At 32.6% G+C, this 11,279-nt stretch overlaps 1 protein-coding gene and 1 long non-coding RNA gene across 2 annotated transcripts; one reads left to right on the plus strand and one right to left on the minus strand.

Moving 5' to 3' along the window:
• Positions 1-37: 37 nt before the first annotated feature.
• LOC106619089 (c-Myc-binding protein homolog) lies at positions 38-932 on the minus strand. The gene is made up of 2 exons (XM_014237069.3): positions 780-932; positions 38-719 (listed from the first exon to the last, which is right to left on the minus strand). The coding sequence occupies exons 1-2, from the start codon at positions 789-791 to the stop codon at positions 204-206; spliced, it is 528 nt and encodes a 175-aa protein (XP_014092544.2). The 5' UTR covers positions 792-932; the 3' UTR covers positions 38-203.
• A 267-nt stretch (positions 933-1,199) lies between these two features.
• Positions 1,200-2,986, plus strand: LOC118683739 (uncharacterized). Its single transcript, XR_004979614.2, has 2 exons — positions 1,200-1,652; positions 2,519-2,986. It is a non-coding gene; the product is annotated as an uncharacterized lncRNA (long non-coding RNA).
• The last annotated feature ends 8,293 nt before the right edge of the window (positions 2,987-11,279 follow it).

Consider the following 11,279-nt stretch of genomic DNA (forward strand, 5'->3'; position numbering starts at 1 on the left):
TGTAATGTAAATTAATTTCTGTAAAAGCAAACAAAAATTATTTTGGATCGGTAAGGAATCCCGATTTTACATATCACTTTATTAAGCATGGTATAATGAATGTATACATATATATATATAATACTTTTTGTGCCTTCTAAAATAAGGAACTCAGCTTCTTACTGTATTGTATGTAAGCTATTATATCATGGACGGGCTAGTATTCAATTATTGTCGGCTTGTTCTGCTGTCAATTTGTTTGCATTGTTAGCAGAAGCTGAATCGTCTGGAGTTTCCGAATTTTTAACTATACCGTTATTTGGAGAGGAATTACCTTGCACCGGAGAATCTACTGATTTCATCTCATCGGTAGCTGCCTCGCATTGAAAGTCTTCTTGAGGCTTCGCCTCTTCCTCACTACATTTCTCCTGATTCTCTGTTGTTTCATCATTTTTTTTTTCCACATCCTCTGGTAGATGTTGCTCCTTTAGAGCATCAGGGTCAATGCTTTCAACTAAACCACGTAATCGCTGTATTTCACTGCGGGCTTCTTCCAGCTCGGTCTGCAAATATGCCATACTATCAGCTTGATGCAGAGCATCTCCCAAGTTATGACGCAAAAAGTCGAGAGGATTTTCGGGGCGCTCTTTCACTATTCTCACAAAAACTTTTGTCAAGGCTTCTATTACACCGGAACGCTCAAGATAGCGACGAAACTCATCACGTTTTGGATCTATTGGCTGTTAATTAAACCACAATTATATTCCTTCTAATAATAAAATTTGGTATATACTTATTACCTTGAACGCCATTTTTCTGCAGATCCTAATTAAATTTTGTCGTAAAAGCAAACGGGTTGTAAAAGCAACAGGATTTCAAACCCACAAATCAACAGAAATGTCAAAAATACGAGCAAATATTGTAAAAATATCGGATAATCGAAAGGGTAGAGTTGCTTTTAGATGTACGGAATAATTTTAAAGTTTCTTTTTCATTAAAAATTATTCTAATGTAGCTGAAATGTAAAATATGCTGATTTTATAAATCTTATGCCAGAGACGTGATACATAGTAAAGTGCATCAATTTCGAATTGCTTATCGCTGCAATATCTTGACAATTGTTAAGTTCTGCAAAATAGACATATTGATTTCCAGTTCGTATTTAACTGTTCAAAGTTTCAAACCAGTAAGAATGAATTTTAAAATCTGCTACAATAGCGTCATCTGCTTTTCAAGTTTGTTTTTCGTGAGGCCCATGCATTTGTTTCTGTATGTATGTACATCCTCTATCAATAGGAATGACGTCGTTCCGACAGTCGGGTCTACGTAACCGGAACGAACCCGGATTTTTATCTGCCCAAGGACTGTCAACTCGGCAGAATTCTGCCGCTAAAACCACACAACAACAGGGATGACGTGACTTCGACAGCTCGTGGCGGCCATGATTGTTTACGGATTTATGTAAAATTTTGTCAGTGTGTTCAGCAGGGTTTGCCATTTCATCATGACGAAGTGAAACTTTGGAAAAACTCTTGGAAATTGTCCAATATTTTTACGCAAATACATGTTCTCTGGTGGCCACTGTAGAGCTCTTCGCGCAAAACACGGTCTCTAAGATGAGGCCCATTTCCGGCTTAATGGCTTCGTCAACAAAGAAAATTGTCGCTATTGGGGTGAGTCAAATCAGAGAACATACAAGAATTGTTACAAGTTTTCTGGTCAAATCCTCGTGTGGTTCAGGAAACGCGATTGCATCTCCAAACATTGAGCGTTTGGTGCGGATTGTGGTATGGCGGCTTAATCGGGCCGTATTCCTTTGGAAATGCCGTTTCCATCAATAGCGAGCGTTATAACACGATGTTGACCGACCCCCGAATGCGGGAAACATGGACGTGCGAAATTTGGCGACCGGTAATTTCAAGAAATAACCCAGTCAAATGGTCATCAAGATCATACGATTTAACGCCTCTAGATTATTTTCTCTGGGGGTATGTTAATTGAAGGGCTTACGCCAATCAACGAGTAACGCTTGAAGAGCTCGCACTAAATTTCGCACCGAAAATGCAGCCAATATGCTGCACCGGGTCATCGAAAACTGACATAAACGGGTGGAGATATAAAAACGGAGCCGTGGTGGCCATTCAGCCGACATTTTATTCAAATCATAAATGGCATAAAATTTTCTGAATAATGAAGCAAAATAAATAAAAACCAATTTCAAGTGTTATGTTAATAATACCCTTCTTATAAAATCTACCAGCCGTTCGAATTACAAGTTTGAAGCTTGTTGCCTCATCCTCAGTTAACTATGTATGTAAATTGTAGGTACGAATAGCAAATTTGTTCTATTTTATTGCTTATATAGCCTTCTATGAATTTCTTCTATGTTTGTTTCACAGTACTCGGTAGAAAACTTGAGTACCTCCGGGTTAATATTTGCATGTACCCCTGTTTATATGTACATATATATTTGTATACTTGTGTATGTTTTTTATTTTACATAAATATCATTTGCTCACTTTCATTTTATTTTGATCAGCATATTACAGGTATTGCTTTCTGTGAACTTATTATACTTGAACTGAAATGCGAGATATCAGGAAGTTGCTGCAGAGGCACTAGCGAAAACTACCAACAATAACTACATATACAAATTTAATGGCCATTGCCCGATCGTAATACCGCCTCTATCCCGCCGCCGCTAGCAAACCACGAGCAAGCAGCGTCACCACCAACGCAATACAGTTTTCACCTTCAATTTAACTGTTTTTACGAGTTGATCCCGACTTTACTGCAATTCGCTGCGCGCCCTCTATTTAGCATGGTATTCACTGTGAAATGTAATTGTATGTATTTCTTCAAAATACTTGTCGTGATCAACAGACAACAGTGTTCAAAAAAAGGTACGAATGAAATAAAAAAAAACACAAAACACAAAACAAAAAAAAAAAAAAAATAGCGAAAATACACCACTCTTACTAAAGGCCATGATATTGGCAGTCACAAAGCGTTGTTATGACCATGGATAATGGTTGGTTGCCTTTGTCGACGGCTGGGTTTTGTACTTTATCATCCGTTGTTGTGAGTACATAAGTTCATGTTTATTTTATTAGATACATATATACTTGTACAACAAATCCAAGTATCATAAAAGTCTACATATAATACTAAATAGTTAATTACAGTTAATGCATTTTTAATATTTCTTTATATATTTTTTTATATTTATGTTTTATATACTTGTATATATTGTACATACGAGTATATATATTTGTCATTAACTTTTATCTTACGGAAACTGGCATTAAAATGTTAAAACTATCTACATAACATATGCTTTTGCAGTGCACTGTAAAATTTTTCTTCTTATAATTTGTGTTCATGAATTGATAAAGCAGGTGGTCATTTGATGTCTTAATACGAAAGCGCTAATTGATATTTTTGAAATAAAAATATTGTTATACCACTTGACAGTTTTTAATAGAGATCACCACAGCATTTGCAAATTTATTTTCTTTGGTTGCTATACTTATATACTAAATATAATAAAATGGCGACTATTAGGTTCTTTATAATCGTTATGAACATTTGAGGAAACATCGTTATAACTTCATCCATTTTCTCCATTTCCATTTTCAATCTTTTATCAATCAAATTTGATTTAAAACGGGCAAATAGCTCGTGTAATAACAACTGTATTCTAATAGTGGGCGAGCCTAGCATAGAGTTCACCAAATTTTGAAATCATCAGCCTATAAGACTGAGATATGCAGTAATAACATTTACAGAGTGTCCAAAAACATGCGTACTAAGTTGAATCGAGATTTATCGGATTTTGGCGGACGAACTGATAGATAGACTGATATCCTAAAACTTCGTCTCTCTATAACCTATATCTATTCCGACTACTTTCAGGTGTTACAACAACTGTTGGAGGAACAAAACTATTATACTCTATGCAAGATGTTGCATGTGTATAACATTAAAGTAAAATATGTATAATATTTGTTGACCATGTGCTGAAAAATTTAGCATGCAAAAATCCACTTCAAATAATGCGCATTAGTATTATTAGAGAAATAACTTAAACGCTGGATTATATTCAAAAACATTTTTCAACTAATTATAACAATGTGTTGAGTCATGCATACACATCATTCATTGTAAGCAACTGATTATTAGATTATGTTTGGAGCGCTTCACATTCACTGCAATTTTAGAGGTCAATATTATTCAATATAACGGTTAATGATTTTACTTATTGGTTGCAGCAGATTTGCAAGAAGGTAGTCCAATAAAAATTTGGAAATTAAAACAGTAATTTGTGGTATCTCAAAGCCGATATTATAAAAATGTAGAAATATAGAATATGTATTGATTCAAAAGCTCTTCAAGCACAATAATTGTTTAAGCTTTTTAATTGCATATATCATTAACATATTAAATATATTCATTAGAGATTTTAGGTTCGAATCTGATTCAAAACCGAAAATTTTTTTAATGAAACATTTAAGTAAATATGTATGTGTTATCAAACATTTAAAATATCAAATAGGTTTGAAAACCTGAAAAATTTTGAATACTCACCATAAAACCTACCTTTGAATTAGTTAATTTTATAGGCGGTTTGAATAGAGAATTTTCAACCATCTCATTACCCTTAAAATTATTGATTACCCTTAATATTATTGTATTCGAAAATAAAAATAACTGTTATTTTTGCACATAAGAGGGTTAAATGTATATGTGGAAACAAAGAAGACAGCAACATTCAGTTGTTCTAACAACGACAACACTTATAAACAAATTTTGACGTCAAAGAAAATATGGGTGCTCGCATAAGTTTTTATCTAAATGCATGCGCCGATGTTTGTACACAGTTTTGTATATACATACATTTTAAGCATGAATATTAAAAACTTTTTCTTACATCACTAGAAGTTACAAAACATTTCCAATGCAAATGCATATTTATATAATAGTTTAAAGCTCGTTGTGGCATGTCATATATGTATATACATATGTAAAGTCAAGACGCCTATGCTAGCTGTTATTATCCCATAGGCAATGCGGGCACTATAAAAAAGTAAATCGCTTTTTTATCTTTGTTAAAAAACTTCGCACAGCTGTTTGTTTAGTGGTTATAGCACACTCATGCTGGTCGATGTGCCGCACCTCTTTGTCCAACTCCTTTAACAACTCTACCAGTGGTGTTAGCATTTCCTCAATTATCTGGAAAACTGGTATTTGTGCAACTTAGTCAAGCGCAGAAATTGCATAAAACCCCGCTGAAAGCGTGGGGAGAGGCAAAGAGGCAACGAGACGCAACCATTCACGCATGTAAGTGCCACATCTGCGACTAAGCTAGGCCTTTTGCGCTTTTCACAGCGGTCGTATCTGGAAGGTTTAAACTATATACTAGCAACTAAAAGTTAATAAATGAAGTTAGTTATATTAATTATTATCTTCTCCTTGGAAGTGAGTGCAAATATTTTTACCACTACATTACAAGTATAAAGAAAAAGAACGGGCAAACTCAAGCAAATTCATCTTGGTAGCAGCATTTAAATCTTCAAAATGTTCCAACAACTATTTCATACAATATGCAATTTCTGTAAGATTATGATATTTGACTAGCATTCTTTAAGAGTCTTAAATTTGCCTATAATGTAATGCATTCCAAAACTTATTTCAATGTGGTGGATACTAAGTGACCAAAGTTGAAGTAAGATTATTAAATTAAAACAAAGTTTTTTGTGGGAATCTCACTTCGCCAGATATTGTTAAAACTTGCGAGCATTTGTGACATGAAAGTATTTCTTAATATCATTTATAAGTGCGTTAAAAGTAGTAAAATCTCCAAAACTGAAAGACTCACTCCACTAAATGAGAACCCAACCAATAATAGAAAATAAGCCTAGGTAAAAATTGATTGAAGCGGTGCAAAGCGAGTCAAAAAAAAAGCCCACAGCAATTTTATTTTCATATTCTCAATTTAATCAATTTATTTCGGTTGCGTATTCATTAATTTTAGTCAATTTCGTTTAACACTTTCGTGAGCCATAAACGCAAACAGTTTTATGTTATCGACGAATTTTTAAATTTTTCTCCCATTTATATGTTATTATTATTTCTGTTTATAAAATGTATAAGTTCTCTTTACATGATTAACCCGTTTAATATCACTTTTATATTATTTGACGTAAACCAGTAAGTTCACCAAAGGATTGAGGTTTGTTGTCATTTCTTGTTATGTTTCATACACTTAAGTTTCTTCCATCCAACATCTGTTATTAATAGGGTTTATTTACAAAAAATATATTGTGATTCATTCATTTGTCCAATATTTAGATATTTTTCGTACTAATATAAAAGGAATTTATTAAATTTGTTGTCATATTTATAATATGTATGTATGTAATCTGTCTCTGACATTTTAGCATGATCTTAAAACTATAATCTAGATAAGGTAAAGATAATACATTTACATTTTGGCACTGATTAGAGGCGTAATATACAGTTCAAGCTCTGTATAAATGTAAATTATATCCGAAAATATACTGTAATAGTATTAATTCTAGATAAAGAGGAGAATATAACTTTGTTATATATTTTTGAGTATCTATAAAGATCTCCCAACTCGCTTTGATCTTCGTCAAACTTGACCGATTTCAGAAATCTGGTTTAAAAAGTGTGTTCCTCTGTTTAAAGACTACCCTAACATACCTCAAAATCTTTAGAGATTTTTATTATCATATTAGCTTTGCTTTCCCAAACCTTAAACCTCCTTTTTGACCTTTTCGACCAATTTTTACTGTGACAAACTCCGGTTTGATTTGCATGTGGTTGTGAAAACAGCCACCTACTGCCTAGCAGCTATTCGCTGCCCAACGAATGTTGCATGCAACTCGTAGCTAAATGTTTGTTTCACTTCCCTTCCCACGAATTGTTATATGCAGAAAACTTGCAACAGTTGTCTACTGTGAAGAAATCACATTTCTTCATACTCAAATACTTTTCGTTTGTGACTAACATGGCTGTTGCTATAGCTCGTTTGTTGTCTCTTATATAAAACGAGGAAGATCCTTTCTCGCCATGGCAATTTCAAATACAACTACAACATAAGTATTCATTGTGCATTTGCTTTGTTGCATTTATTTGGTGAATTTATGGTGGCTTCAGTAATTGTTAACTGACCCAAAACCAGTTTCACACCAGCTGAGGCACGTTAGCCTATACATCGCACAGTAATTGTTGATGTTTGCATTTGTTTTTTTTTCAAAATTGCATTGCATAAGTGTAAATCCGGAGATTCCCACTGCTTTCCTAAGCATTAATCAAATCAGTAATTCATCTATCAGCATTGAATGAACTAAGGAGAGCGTGTATTTAAAAGTATTATATTGTATATTGAAAGACATAACTTAGACTGCGTCGCTGCTGGGCTAAATGTAGATATATGTTAATGTGGTCATACATTTTTTCCACCTTGCACGATTAGTTACCAATGTTTCTTAAATCTTCAGCAGAATCTTACTTTGCAATATTCCAAGAATATCGATATCCACTGTGTTACAACAAATCGAGGCGTACCATGCGCACGCGAGCATGAATATGATTTAATTTTAAACAGAAATATATGTCTGCATATGTATAGCACTATTATATTGATGAATTCAACACAATTAAATAGCGAAGGTGTTAATGATCACATTTCTTTGTGCTCGTCTTAAATAAGGTGAACTAATTGCCAATTTAGTAGCAAATTAATTCCAAGAAAAATTGCCGCCGCTTGTGCGATTATTGTTATATTGAGCTGATACAAGTACATTCATGCATATTTAAAAAAATGTACCAATTTTTAACCTTTTAAGTCCGCCAACATTTAACATTTAATTGGATATTTCTTCAAAGTGCGTCGTTTGCATTGATTCAAATATACTGCACTTACACACAATTATACTCGTTTAAATACTTACCGCTTTAATCGTCTGAGGCTGTGTGTCAGTTGTCGATTTGTCTGTTTTCAACACGTTGTACTCAGACGGCAATGATAAATGATACAAAATTAAAAACGCATATTGCTTTTAATATTTTATTTTTACTATTTCATCTTCTATTTAAACAATTACCCCCCTTTTTTGGCGCATTTATGACTGTGAAGGGCAATGTGTGTTATTAACATTAATTTTTTTTTTTCTTTTGTGTGTATAGAAAATTAGTCAGTATGCTAAGAGTAGGGACACAGTTAAAAACAGTTTTTTTTATTATTATTTTAGCTTTGAATGTTCTTAAACCATTTTTATACTTAAATACTTCCTGCATATTTTTTTTGTCCAATAAAATTTTTAACTCGAAATTTACTTTAAAACAGACCTCTAGGTGTTAAAAAAAAAATTTTTTTTGTCCAAAAATTTTATTTTTTTATAATCTACAAATTTTACCCCCAGGCTAAGCCAAAAAAATTTGTTTTTCGCTCCACCCTAATATATATTACACCTCATACAAAAAAAGAAAAAAGGAAAATGTTTGCCCATAGAAAACATAGCGATCTACTTAATATTGACATCGAATAAAGACATATTTTCATTTAGTTTTGCTTTGCGAAGTTCAAAATCAATCGAAAAAAAAACAATTAAACCTATTTAAAAGCTTATACATATAGTTTTAATTATTTATATTTATTATATATTATTACAAACACAATATAATATAATTAATGATACGTACATATATTAAGCCTAAGGTCGCTTACTAGCGCTACAATACTTAAGTCATTCATACATTTACAAAGACTTAAGCAGCATACTCGACATACAGAAGTAAAATATACAATAAAATGTAGTATTAATATACATAAAGTATGTACAATTCAGAGCTATTTTAAATTAAGGAACCGTATTACTAAAATAAAAAAAATTATGTTCATGTATACATATATAAAATAAAAATAATTAATAAAAAAACTATTATTACAATATATCAATTTTATTTCAACTTAAACACCTAATATTTTAAATAATAGTCCAAGACAAGTAAATTATAAAATTAAAATCAAACCAAAGCGCATCAAATGAAAATAAATGCGCCTGGCATTTTAATCGACTATTTTATATGTATGAAACACTTTGCACTTTGCATCATTTAAGATATGCCTCTTGTTAAATGCCCACTTTTCGACCTAAAAATCAGAGCGTAGGTTGTTGTTTGTAAGTATTGTGTAATTTTGCAGTTGCTGCACGACCACTGGCAACATTTTTCTATTTGTAAATATTTATTTTTTGTTGTTTTTTCCCGCTCCATGTTTATTGTTTTTCTTTTGTGTGCCGCTGTTGTCTCTTTAATGTTTTCTATTTATTAGCAATGCACATCGCACATCAGTGCGCACACACAATTTGCACTATTTCTTCATGTAATTTGCGAAGAAAACGCATTGTAAATACAAACCATAACGAGTACAACAAAAGCGCTATTGCAATTACACTGGAATGGATGGAGTCAAAACAAACCACCAAAATAGCTAAACAATGACAATTGCAATAAAATGACTGAGTTAATGGAAGAGTCGGACCTTATAGCAATTTAAACTGGCGATGCTCACTGAGAGGAAATGCATCTTGCTATTTTGAGAATAATTTGTATAACTACACTCTGTGTGAACACGAAGTGTTTCGATTAAAAAACAATGATTTTGGCTATAAATAATACTTAATGGCTTTCAGTTTTTGTATTGTTAATTCGAATATGTGGAAAAATGCGACGTGTGAGAAATGTGGTAATCCGAAGAGAAAATTATCTATACTCTGGATCAGTAAGAATCGATGTTAGGAAAATTATGTATCATGACATATTCTGATGTATTGTACATTTGTTATCTTCCTCGTCATATCTTAGAGGGATTTTTGAAAACAATTTATCTAAGGACATTGCTTTTTCTTTTTATATTTATAAAAATTTATTAATTCTTGCAAGCTATTTTTTATCACACAGTAAGCAAAAATGTGTGTTAAGTAAAACGATCGCCAGAGACACTATAAGCTCTAGTAAAACTATACTGCATAATTGCTATATAAGAAAAAAAACTGAAGGCATAAAATTACTTAAGTAGCGCTATGAAATGCTTTGCCAATTTTTGCTTTATTATAACAATTTTCATTTCACTTCTATTTACAACTATTTTTCTTTCATGCGATTATTACATTTGTATGAGTCCTCAACGCTTAGTATTTTTCTCACACGCCACACAATTACTGTTGCCATACTTTTTTGAAATACTGTAGAAATTGTTGCTACATATTTATTTTTTTGTTTTAACTTGTTTTGTTTTTGCTTCTTCTTTTGGCCTAATCTGCGAGTGATCATTAGCACGTACTTGTTGTAGCACAGTGGGTCAGTGGCGCTATTGCTGCCCCCAACTCTATGCATTGGTCAACGGTGTTGCCATTTACCCCATATATACTTGTATAAATATGCGTCTATGCGTAAGTCTTAGTGGCGTAGTGCCAATACGAGAGCATAAGTACTCGGCGGACTACTCATTCTACAATTGAGGCAGTTAAACTTCCACCTATAAGTATATATAATATTAATATGTATGTATGCACTAACCTACAGAATCAGCATTGCCATATGTTATATTGCGTTTAAATAATAGCACACATTATCTGGGTCAACACGGTCAACGTAATGAAAATGTTGAAAAATAAACATTTTTAAAAGACCCAAATCACTTCACTACATATTTATGGTTTGGTCATATTTTTTTTTGATTTGAACCCTTAATGGGTGTAAAGTGTAGTGTCATTAAGCTGTGTACGTGTAAATGAGTCTGTTAAGATAACAATAGCATTTTCATGGGAATTCCGAATTTCTATTGCACTATTGTTATATAATCAGCTTTACTTATAGTTATATGCTATGCAATGGGAAATATAGAGCTATAGGCGTCAGCTAAAGGATTTTTGCTCTCTTAACTACAATTATCTCGGAAAGATTCTAAAAGTACAAATTATTTTCGTGGAGCACTGACAACGCTTCAAACCTGCCTTTTACGAATACCACCCATTAATTTTACCATTGCATTAATTTCAATTTACTTGAAATTAGTATTCGTTATTCAATACCATCAACTGGAGTATTACGGCTTTAATCACAAAAAACAAAACAGCTTTCAATTTAACTGAAATTGCATACTTGCATGTTTAAATGCATATTGACTTGTACGTAGCTAAGATGAACCTCTCACCTTCGCTCATGCAGATCTCAGCAGACGAGTACACGAAAACCATGACAGTGCACTC

Source organism: Bactrocera oleae, chromosome 2, assembly GCF_042242935.1.
Source record: "Bactrocera oleae isolate idBacOlea1 chromosome 2, idBacOlea1, whole genome shotgun sequence".
NCBI lineage: Eukaryota > Metazoa > Arthropoda > Insecta > Diptera > Tephritidae > Bactrocera > Bactrocera oleae.